This window comes from Aythya fuligula, chromosome 3 (assembly GCF_009819795.1).
Source record: "Aythya fuligula isolate bAytFul2 chromosome 3, bAytFul2.pri, whole genome shotgun sequence".
NCBI lineage: Eukaryota > Metazoa > Chordata > Aves > Anseriformes > Anatidae > Aythya > Aythya fuligula.
The window spans coordinates 99,622,863-99,635,100 of record NC_045561.1 but is presented as its reverse complement, the minus strand read 5'-3'; the positions used below and the strand labels follow the sequence as shown (position 1 = coordinate 99,635,100).

The 12,238-nt window shown below is 41.3% G+C and overlaps 1 protein-coding gene across 3 annotated transcripts in view; it reads left to right on the top strand.

Moving 5' to 3' along the window:
* Nucleotides 1-4,217: 4,217 nt before the first annotated feature.
* Nucleotides 4,218-12,238, top strand: part of PXDN (peroxidasin) — an 83,056-nt gene continuing 75,035 nt past the window's right edge. For 2 of the 3 annotated variants that reach the window (XM_032184058.1, XM_032184057.1), the window contains exon 1: nt 4,330-4,435. In XM_032184058.1, coding sequence (XP_032039949.1) covers nt 4,383-4,435 — 53 coding nt within the window. In that variant the 5' untranslated portion in view covers nt 4,330-4,382. Of the gene's footprint in view, nt 4,436-12,238 lie in introns of all 3 variants that reach the window. The other variant, XM_032184056.1, reaches the window with a different exon arrangement.

Sequence of the window (12,238 nt, the reverse complement as noted above, 5' to 3'; positions counted from 1 at the left end):
TATCTGAAGACATTTCAATAAGTCTTGAATGCCTCATTTCATATCCAGAGATAGAATATTAACTGTATAAACTAAAACAAAGAGGATCTGTGCCTGTATTTCTTATATCTGAATTTTTATCAAAAACAAAGGTAAAGATATTAATTATTTGATCTTTTAAAAAGATTTTTTTTCACTACGTCAGCTAAGCAAAAGCTATAAAACTAAATTACTGGTATGGAATAAAACCAGCAAGTGGCAGTATTTGACAAAGGAAGCTTAAAATGTATTCGACATAGGAAACTTAAAAAGAAATGGAGGTTTACACTGTATCTATTTGTAAGGTAAATATTTCTCCCAGCACTCAGAAAGAAAGGTCTTTCATTTCCAGCATATATATAGATATATATAGATATATATATATATATATATATATTTGATAGGTGAACTGCTCAACTAGAGAAATCAGAAACAGAGGTCATTTTTTTCATGGATATTTATATGTAGGGTCAACAGAAATGACCCTACACATTTTACAAATATTTTTACTATTCTATATTCTATACTTTTTTTTTTCCCCCTAATGCATTCAAATGGAAGGAAAATAAGATGTCAATAAACCAGATTTTTTTAAAATTATTTTATTTATTTATTTTTTTACTGGGAGGGAAGGGAGACTACATAGTGGTGTCTATGTTTGTACCACCAAAACCATGCAAGGATCAAAAAAAGAGATTTAAATTAATTTCACAGAAGGATAAGGTTCTCTCCAATCTTTCCATGCTACGGTTTTATGAATATGATAAACTGTCATATAGAAGAAGCCTTTGGGCCTGATTATCTTCTTGCTGAAGTCACTGAACTGTTTCTCATTGATTTCAGCTATAGTAGCCCTGAACACTTTGCGTCTCAAGATTGATTAAAACAAACTTCTTACTCTAGTTACTTTATAGCAAAACAAAACAACAACAACAACAAATAGACAAGATTACGAGGTTGTAAAAGCAAACAACATAAAAACTTAGGAAACACCAGAAATTTGTCTTCTCCCTTGTGCAACTGGTATAGTCTTCAGTTGCATAATAAAATACGTTTTTCCACAAGACTCTAACTTTTTTTATTTCAAAAAATAAATCATAATTTGGGGATGAAACATCTCATGTTAAAGAAAGTTTATGAAGAACAGTTAAGAAACTATGATAATTAAAAAAAAAATAGATTAATTGACGCATAATACTGTAGATAGCGTTATTATACAGCTTTGAATAAAATGGATTTCCTTTTTAACCCACTCTTTAAACATCTTTTTAAACTCCCCCTTTGCTACTTGAGAAAATCTCTTGAAAGCTTTTTTGGATCTTCTTACTTATGTCCAAGATGACTTCTCAATCTACCCATATTTCTCTCTTCTTTTCCCTGCCAAGCTAGTGTTTTATAGACTGAAAACAAGATAGAGTTCTTAGCCTTGGAAAATGTAGTCTTTATGTTTGGGTCTTTCATCAGTGCACTGACAGGGAAAGAACTTACTGCTGCCTCAGCATCTCAATGAATGTCAGATTAATCTGCATTATATTTTAATTAGATGCATTAATATGCTACCCAGTGTCTAGTGCTGAGCTAATTGCATGCCACCCCATACATTACCAGATTCCACAGGGCATGAAAAAAGTCTAAAGGAAATGACTTGTGAGGAATTCATAATAGATTAGCCAAGAGCCTGGAGGTTACATGCAACATAAAGTAAATGGCAAGGATGCTATGTAACATGTTAAGGCTCAATCACCTAATTAGGAGGAAAATATCCATATCCTTTTAATCTTACACTTGGAATTGCATATGTATAACATAGATATTTCCAATGCATAAGGCAATAGTCTAGCAAGTTCCCAAATAGTAAAAACTTTTCAGAACCATTCTGCAGAAATCATAATCAGCTTTGACTGTGTACTTTATTTTTGGACAAGAATCATCATAAAGTACCACAGCACCACAAAGTAAACCACTATCATATTTTTGTAAATGTTACAAATATTCCGATTTAGTGATATCTCTATATTATTGCGTTTAATTATTTAACCTCAGATGTTCTGCTGCATTTAGTATGGGCACTGCAGGACAACAGATTGATGACAGCCAAGATGTCCTAATGTGAGTGGCATTTCCGGCAACTGTGCCAATACTTGCATGTTGTAGGTCAAAAGTGTCTGAGCTTTTCCTGGACCAGGAAACAAATTTAATTTTCAGGTTATGCACATAGCCCAGCACTGATTACAAATGCGGAGGTAGCAATATACATAGCAGCTGCTTGCTGAGTTGACACTGAGGTGATGCACCTTTTAACCTGCTGCTTCAGTACACGCTCACAAGCCTCGCTTCTACTTCAGTATGATATCCTCCACTGTAAGACACAGCTGACATATGAGTTTCTGAGCACATCAGTGTGTTGAAATAAGAGATTAAGCCCAGCTCTGCATCAGCATTTAGAAATGTGCCTAATTCAGAAGTGTATCTGAGTGACAAGAGTCTTCTGGGAGCCTCTTCTCCGAGAAACAGTACTGCTGATTGCACACCAGTGAGCATCCCCTGTCTTCCTCCAGGCAGATCCTGCAGGTGGCCAGTTAGCTAGCCTCCTGCTCGAGGAGGGTTGAAGGCTGTTTTAAAGGGCACAGGGCTCTTTAGAATGAGAAAAAAACATCCATGCTTCCATCAGCTAACTCCTGTTTAAGAGATGGAGAGTCATATCACACTTCAGAGAAGAGAGATGTGATGTCTCAGGAAAAACTTAGTCAAATGCATTTATGCAGAAAGCAAGCTGCAGAAAATGACTTATCTCAACATATGTGGATTCTGAGACTGAGCCCATCGGTGACCTCCAGCACTTGTAGCACACTTCCAGGCTCTGATTTCTCACATGAGGTATTCTATCATGTGTGTGTGTGGGGGGGGAGGGGGGTGGAAGGGGTGGGAGGGGAAGTAGATTCATTACCTGACTAACATGCTAAAATCAATTTCTCACAGTGAGATTCAGAGCAAGAAGAATCACAGCGGTGTTTTTAAATAAGAATGGCCTCTATGTGGTTTCCTGAAGAAAAAGGAGTAGAGGCAACCCTGCAGAAGTATCCTGAGTTATTTCTGGGGTGGAACTGGAGGTGCTGACACTTGTAATTCATAAAAGAATGTGTTTTTGTTACGTTCAATAGGTTAGCTGTGACCACAGTAGTTACAGAAATGACTTATCCATGTCTTCACCCAGGATAGTCAGAGTGGAGAGTGTTGGAGTCTGCTTACTTTGGAACTGACTCCACAGAAGAATGACAATGATTTTAGGGCAATGAAAGAAACTCAAAGGGAATCTAATTTTGTATTCTTCTGCAGGATTTGGTTTGAGGAAGTGTTGAGATTGTGGGAGCTGAGGATGCAAACAGTATTCCCATAAGTACAAATATGTTCTGATGGGCTTACACCTCCTGTCCAGCATACCCAAACACATCAGTGGTGTGTAATTTTGGTGAAATCCGTCAGATTTGCCCAGGCCAGCACTAAGCGCGCTAAGATGAGGCAGTCCAGGAGTTGTGTCCATGATGCCAGAGCAGGATAGCAGCGTGACTTAGTTGTGTGGAACTTGCTTCTTCCCATAAGGGTAATGTGAGGTCACTGTTATTGTCTGTGCCCCGTGGGACCGGGAGCAAAGGGGACATATGAGGCTTGGCCATGAGCAGAGTTCATGCGGGGTATCTGGGCATCACCACCGACTTTCTTTTTACTATCCTTCCCCTTGTCTTTTTTTTCCTCCTCTCTTCTCTTTCCCCTTCCCTTTCCATCTCCCCTCGTTTTCCCTTTCTTCCCCTTCCCTTTTCCTTTTTTTTCCTTCTCCTCCCTCCCCTCCCTGGGGACAGCCCAGGCCCGGTGCACGGCTCCCGCAGCACCCATGGGTGCAGCGGCGGGAGGCTGGGGGGAACTCCCCACGGCGGAGCGGTCGCCCTGCACGGCCCAGCCCAGCCCGGCACGGCCCGGCACGGCTCAGCCCAGCCCAGCCTGTCCCGTCCCATCCCGCCGCCGGCCGGGGCGGTCCCACCGCCGTCCCCTCCTCCATCCTGCGCGGGGGGACGGGAGCGCCCCTCTGCCGCCGAGCAGAGCGGCAGCCGCGGCCGGGCGCGACGCGGACCTGCCGGAGCCCCTCTCTTCTTCCTCCTCCTCCTCCTCCTCCTCCTCCTCCTCCTGCCCCGCAGCCGTGCAGCATGGCCCGGCGCGAAGGCCCCCCCGGGCTCTGCCTCCTGCTCCTGCTGCTGCTCCGCGGCGGGGGGCTCACCACCCCCCCGCCGGCCGCCGCGCAGCCCCCGCCGCAGCGGGGAAGTGTCTGGTGCCCCAGCCGCTGCCTCTGCTTCCGCACCACCGTGCGCTGCATGCATCTGATGCTGGAGAGCGTCCCCGCCGTGTCGCCCCAAACCACCATCCTGTGAGTAGCCGGGCGGGCAGGGAGCGGGGAGGAGGAGGAGGGAGGAGGAAGAAGGAGGAGGAGGGAATACCTGGGGTGGGAGGCACTTTGGGGGGCGGTGGAGCTTCGGCTCTTTGTCTGCGGTCGGGGGAGGGGGCTCGGCCCCGCCGCCCCCCATTCCCGGTTCCAGCCCCAGCCCCGGGGCTCCCCGCCCGGCGTTGTGCGGGTAGAGGTAGGCATCCTGGTTAGCCTGAGGGCACTGCGGGCTTCGCGGTCCCTGGAAGGAGTTTGCCGTGCCCTCAGCCCGTTCGGCTGGCAGAGGGATGGGGAGGCTGCTCGGTGCCGAGGCGTGGTGACGGTGGGTCAGCAAGCCGAGACCCCCACGGGACCCCAAGTCTTCTCGGCTTGCCGAAGATTCACTCGGTTCGAGTTCCCGCAAGAGCCTGAGGACATGCGACCTTACGGCCCGCAGTCCTATTTTTTAAAGCAGGCACGACCAGAGTGGCAGTCGAAGTGCCCCGGGCTCAACTATTTTGAGCAGCATTGTGCTGGTAATAAAACTCAGTGGATGATCAACCTCAATCACATGGATTTCACTGAAACGATTGCCTGTCCATCCATTTTTGTCCTTACAATAAACGCAAAGACCTAACTGAACACCCCATGCCGTGTTGTCTCAAGGCTTGCTGTGAAGACAAGATTTGTTCCACTGACCCGCTTCTGCGCTGCTTGGGCTCAGAAGGCTCCTGGCATCAGCCCTCTCCTTCCCCTGCACACACGCAGCCCTGGATGCCGAGCGGAGCTTGGCCCTGGGAATTTTCTTGCAGGGCCTCCTGTAATAAATTGACTTGCGACTTTGTCAGATATTTTCAAAAGGGATTCATAAAGCCTCGGTGTGTTTTAGCTTCCAAGTATTATTTAATGTGAAGACTACAGTCATTTAGCATTAACTGAGTCCCTATTTGGCAAGAAGTTCAGCCTTTTTGGCAGAATCCGATTAGTCCTGCAGTACTTGTAAACCTTTTAGGGAACAATACAGGAAGTGGGCGGTTAATGTTTCTTACATTTGAAACAAAGTACATTTACAGAGCACCTTTTGCCTTGAGATTACAGGAAACTGTGTAAAACTAGTTGTGTGAATCATTTTAAATGTAAAAAAGAAAAGAAAAAGGATATTTAAAAAAAAAAAAAAAAGAAAAAAAAAAAAGCAATCATTAGAATGTGGAGTCAAATCTTAATGGCTTGATTTCATGTTAGCAGTAGAAGGGCCTGCAACAGCAAAAAGCATTAGATGAACCTAGCCAGGGTGGAGCTCCCCTTACGGTGGGTATTTATAATCTTGCAGTGACTCAGAGCAGAATGTATGAACAATGAAAGCATTATACTCGTCTAACCCCACTAATATATCAAATTGTCTAGTATCCCAAATCTGAATGATCATTCTGGCATAAAGCAACCTACAATGCAACAGAATTAATTAAAAAGAAGTTACTTTTTTTTTCCAGCTTGACAAAGAAAAATAATTCTCAAAATAGGCCTGTGGATGACCAGCGTTCTTCAAAACACAATGGTGGCCTTACTTTTTGTCTGGTTGTTGGTATTCTTTTTTGCCAGCTGACTGGGGGACACATAAATAAATTAAGGTCTTTGGTAATACAACTTTTTATAAAGACGCAATAACTCTTTCTGAATGGCAGTGAATGGGGAGGAGATGGATCAGAAGGTAATTAGGCAATACGTATCTCTGGGACAAAGAACAGTGATACAACTTATTTAATAATGAGTCGTTTGAAGATAGCATCTGTACATAAATAGCTTGCCTACTCCGTATAAAGGGCTTACCTTTAGCTATAGGATGTGCTTGAGAAAAAGTATTGCATCTGTCTGAAGTACTCATTGAATTACTCTGTAGTTTGCCAACAATTTTTACTTTACTACTCTGTAGACCTGCACTTTGTGGAGGTAGTCCATCAGCCACAGAGTACAATAATCGACAGCCTACATTCAGGAGTAGTTTCTTTTTTAAGCATGGAATCATGAAGCATTTATTTCATTGCCAGTTTGATTGTCACAGTTTGTCTTCCATTTAGAGCTTCCATTAAGTACACTCTTTTTAGTGGTGGTGATGATAGCTAAACAATTAGAAACAATGAATTAATTTCAATTGAACAGCTTCCCCTTTAAAATATGGCCTTACAAAATCCTGCAAACTGTGTTGCTGATGGGTTAAGCCCCCTTTTACTGGCATTGGTAAATTACACATTCTTGTCTGCTTTCTTTCTTTCTTAAGACACAGGTTATTTGTGAAGTAAAAACATTACTAATTTTTTTCTTGTTTTTCTTGTAAATATGTATAAACATATTTATATTGCTTTTTACAAGTGTTGGTTCTGAAAACTGTCCCATTTTGGAAGCAGAGTTGACTTTGGTCTATTTCACATATAATTTGTTCTATGGACTAAAACAGCATGGAGCCAGAACAACACCGCAGCCGAATGTTTTCCCCCCACATATCAAAAACATCTACTCCTAATCTCAGTCTTGCTGTTGAAAACTGCTCATAACATTACTGGTTGCTGACCTTGCCAGTGCTACTTCTGGCTGTACATTTTCTCACTCTCTCCTGCTTCCCCCACTTTCTGGCACTTCCCCTTCCCTGCTGCAGGCTGGGATCCATGGTTTAGATTTCTGCACAGTGGCTTCTGCCAGCTTCAGAAGTGCTTGTGGAGCCTTGTGCAAGCATGTGGTTCCACCCAAGTGTATATGATTGCTCTCCTGCATATACAGAGGATGTACCCCTCTTTGTAGCAGCAGGGCTGCTGTCTCTTGAGACCCACCTCCGGAGTCATTTGCAAAACCACTTCATGCCTTCAGCATTGTCTTGGAATGTTTCTTTCATCCCTGAGTACAGAGTGCTGGTGTACTCACAGGAGTTGCTGAAACATATTTGTATTAGGCTATTTAACTGGCTGAGGAATGCAAAATTCTGGGTATGAAACTATTACTGTCCCCTGATTGTACCTTATTATTAGATATTAAATATATAAATAGCTTATTATTAGATATTAAATAAACATTTATTTGGAAGATATTTTAAATCCAGAAGGGATTTCTATGTTTACAGCCATTTCTAGTTCATGGTGTTTGTAATTCTGACAGGGGGCCTTTAAGTGTTGAGGCAAAAAAAAATATTTGTGCCTTGCCTCAACATGATCAAAACTCGTCAGTCTACAGGCATAGGTACACCTAGTCAGACCAATACTAAAAGTTGTCCATTGTTTTTCTTTGTAGCAAGTGGACACTCTCAGATATTTTTGCTAGTTCTATGAGCATGATTGAATTCACTGCAGTTGGGTTTCAAAGGCTGAACAAGAGAATCTCACTTGTTTTGTGACCAGGTAAAAATTGACCAAAAATATGTGTCACAAAAGCAAGTGGACTTGATCTGCATTAAGAATGGCATAGAAATTTTTAAGGAGAAAATTACATTTCAAAATAAGCCACCTGTAAGAATATTTGCTACAAGCAATTATTACTTTTGGCTTTCTTGCATGTATGTTATGAATAGCATACCTTTTCAATAAGTGAGTATAATTTTAAGTGGTCAGAGCTTAGTAGGACTTTTAAAATTGTAATCACAATTGTTCCACGTGAGTAGCTTTTGAAGGTAGTCATTGAGATGAAATTGTAGGCAACGGTGTCACTCAGTAATGCTTTTGTTTACATGATTCCAACACATTATATAAATTGGAGAGTTTTTTCCTTTTTTATTTTTATTTTTAACTTTTGGGTTGTAGTGCAAATGTCAAGGATCCATCCAAAGGGAAAGGGGAAGGTGCTAGATTTTTAAAATCAGTTCCAAGTTTCTAGACAGCAGGATAAGAAATACTTACCTTTTCTTCAGAGATCTGTGATAATTTTCATGGAATCAGATGCTGTGCACTCAGAATGCCAGTGAAAATCATTATTGGTTTTCAAGAGCATCTGTCTTAATACAATTGAAAAAAAAAAAAGAAAAAAAAAAGGAAAGAAAAAAAAATAATAATTACACTCCAAAGAGATGTGTGATTTGTGTATATGATTTACCAAAGAGGTAAGGGTAATGAAAACTTAATGACATTTTGCATTTTGAAGTTGATTTGTGATAACATCCCTCCTAAAAGAGGCATTTAAGGAAAAGAAATGGGTGATATGTATGATTTTTGTCAGTGCAGGAGCCTCTGGGCTATCATAGTGAAATGATGCAGATCAGACAAGACCTGATCAGGAAGCCTTCATCATCATTTAATTATGTAAAAAAGTAAGACAGGTAAATTACTTCTGTACTTTCAGCTCCATCCTGAAGGAAGCTAAAAAGCTTATAAATAATATTTTTATTTTTTTTTATTTTTTTATTCTTCCTCTTGTTCTGACATCAGGTTTGGAAAGAGAGTTTACAGAAACACTATTTGCACTCTATTTGCAAAATAGAAAAAAAAACCCTCTATTTGCAGATCTGCCATTTGCAAACAGTGTGCTAACAGTCAACAAAGCATCACGTCATTCTCATCTGAAAAATGCAGGATTGTTCCATGTAAGATCTTTGAAAGTCTTTTAGGAAACTTTTTGTAGACTAAACAATCAAGACAGCAAATAATTACACCTTGACATGGAAGGACAAAGAGTTGTAGTGTCATATCTGGGCTGTGAGTAGGCTCAGTCACTTGTCTGCTGAGTATCAATTCTCATATAGGAGACAGTCAAGACATGTGATGCTAGTATAAGATTTCAGTTAAAACATGAAGGTCTGTATATACTTAACATTAAAAAAAAAAAAAAAAAAAGATGAAAAGATGAATAGATACTGGAGGTTTACTTGAAGTGTTTCAGAAAAACTGAATGCAGACATAGATCTTGTCAGACTCTTGGCTAGGCCACAAACTGCAGTAGGTGCCAACAACGATTTCCTCAAATTACACAAAGCAGGGGGAAAGTATAAGTTTATTTCAATAAAATTATCTTAGGTCTTCCTTCATAGTAATTTTATGACCAAGTGCAGAATTCAATTTAAGATTAAAACACCTACATTTATGTGTCTATGCTTAGGAATTCACAGCCATCTTAGGTGTCTGAGGGTTCCCTAACTTACCCACTGCAGTTAATTGACTCTGGAGCAAGAATCAGGCCACCCCAAAGACTTGATTCATTTGCTAACTGTAAGTATCTAGGTCTATTTGAATTTGTCTAATGGAATCTTTTCTAGTTTACATCTGCTCCTCTGAAAAGAACATAGATCTCCCATTGGGCCTGTGTCACTGTGTCATACCTGTTTGTTCCCAGCAGATGTTTCAGCCTATGACATCTAGGCCAACAGCAGAAAAAACTGCTTGGGCAACTGAAGCAAGCTGCTGCTATATGGGCAATTGAATCATTTTCCAGCCTATGTTGACTGCTGACTAGTCTTCTGTTGACAATAATGGGAGTTTAAATATCTATATGTAGATATTGATGTTTATTTGTCTGAACAGAATCTTAATATATTTTCAGAATAGGATGTTTTCTTAATATTTTCCACAGAAACAGGCTACTTGCAAAAGTCAGAGGCTCAGGAATACACAATGAAGAAAGTAATTTACTTTAAAGGTAGCTAAAAAGAGAATATTTCTGCTGGCATGTCCATTAGACCCTATACTCTTTGAGTATCAACAAACCAAATTGGTGCTACAAAGGACACCAAGCCTCCCTAGAAAAACAGCCTTGGAGGATATGTAGTATGTGAATCCTGCTAAAGCCATTCTTGGCAATCTGTCTTTCCTGCTGATAGAATAAGCAGCATGAATGCCCTGCAGAGGGACCTGGACAGGTTTGATCAATGGGGAGAGGCCAATGGGATGAGGTTCAACGTGCTGGGTCCTGCAATTTGGCCACAACAACCCCATCCAGCAATATAGGCTTGGGGCAGAGTGGCTGGAAAGCTGTGCAGAGGAAAAGGATCTGGGGGTGCTGATTGGTGCTCACCTGAACATGAGCCAGCAGTGTGCCCAGGTGGTCAAGAAGGACGATGGCATCCTGGTTTGTATCAGTGTAGTCAGCGGGGCCAGGGAGGTGATTGTCCCCCTGTGCTCAGCTCTGGTGAGGCTGCACCTCCAAAACTGTGTTCAGCTTTGGGTCCCTCACTACAAGAAGTACATTGAGTTGCTTGAGAGTGTTTCCCAAGAAGAGCATGGAAGCTGGTGAAGGGACTAGAAAACAAGAGTTATGAGGAGTGACTGAAGGAATCATGGTTGTTTATCCTGGAGGAGGCTGAGATGAGACCTTATCTACAACTACCTGAAAGGAGATTAAAGTGAAGAGGGTGTTGGTCTCTTTCCTCAGGTGATGAAGGATAGAACATGAGCAAACAGCCTCAAATTGTGCCAGGGAAGGTTTAGGTTGAACATTATTCTCCAATAATTTCTTCATGGAGAGTGTGGTTAGGTATTGGAATAGGCTGCCTAGAGAAATGAAGTTGCTATTCCTGAAGGTATTTAAAAGATGTGTGGGTGTGGCACTTAGGGATACGATGGGGCTTGGAAGGTCCTGTTGATGGTTGGACTTGATGATCTGAAGGTCTTTTCCAACCTATAGGATTCTATGATTTCTTCTGTTGGAAGAAATAATGAATGCTTAATCCCTTTCCTTTGTCTCAATGCCAGCCTGTTTTTGAAGTACTCTTCTCACTGAAAGGTCAGTGTTACTGAGCTTTCATCTGAATTTCCCCCTTCCCACTCTACTGTATTTTGAGGTGAGAGAATTATACATTTCCACAGTATTTGCAGGACAGATCTGGTGCGTGAGCTAATGGGATTTATAAAGCAGCACTCTGATGGTCTCTGTTCCATTTTCTGTTTCTTTCCTAATCATCCTCAGCATCATATTTTCTTTTCTTGAACTGTTGTTTTCATGGAATCATCAAGTGTAGCTTAAGATTTTGTCCGTGAGTAGTAATCATCAGTTCTAGGCCCACCATTTTATTTGGGAAGTTTGGAGTGTTTTCTCCATGTGCATTACTTTGTATTTACATGCATTAGGTCTACACTTTAATAGCCATTCGTGGACTGATGACAGGTCCATCTCTTCCTAGTCAGACTTTGTCAAAATAGATGAATATGATAAGCAGCAGTTTATCATCTCATTGTTCACCCCCCTTCTACTTATGAATACATTGAACAATGCAGAACCCATCACAGATCTTTGAAATTCTTCAGGTGACCTTCTTCCCCTATGAAAATTTACCACTTACTGCCAACTTCTCTTCATATGATCATCTGGACTGTGTAGGACATTTGCTTTCTATCTGCTTCCAAAGCTTATCATTGGGAATTTGAACTATGGTCAGTCCAAGATTTTTTTATTTGTTCTACTAAAACATTTTGGAAGGCTAGAAAGGTGATTTGTATCTGTGGACCACTTACTGTTGCTGTTTAAACCCACATTTCAAAATCATGGTTTTAAGTGTTCTGTTTTCCCAGTTTTGCTGACACACAGTTTCAGTGCTTCTGCTCTTACTCAGTTTTTCCAAACAACAACAAAATTAAAAGTGATGAGTTATATTATTTTTCAACATTGCTTTGGGGAATTTACAAGCATGAGGGACACTGAAGAGAATAAGAAATTTATGAGTTGCATAGGCAAACATGGGATTACTCACTGGAAAGAGTAAGAAATGAATGCTTGGACATGACTGAAAATACTCTTTCTGTCCTAATTCCCAATGAAGACTGGTGGAAAAACAACAGGGAGGTGCCTATCCCATGCATCATCAGGAGAGGCTGTATCCAAGACACAACGAGAGGGGTGAATGTC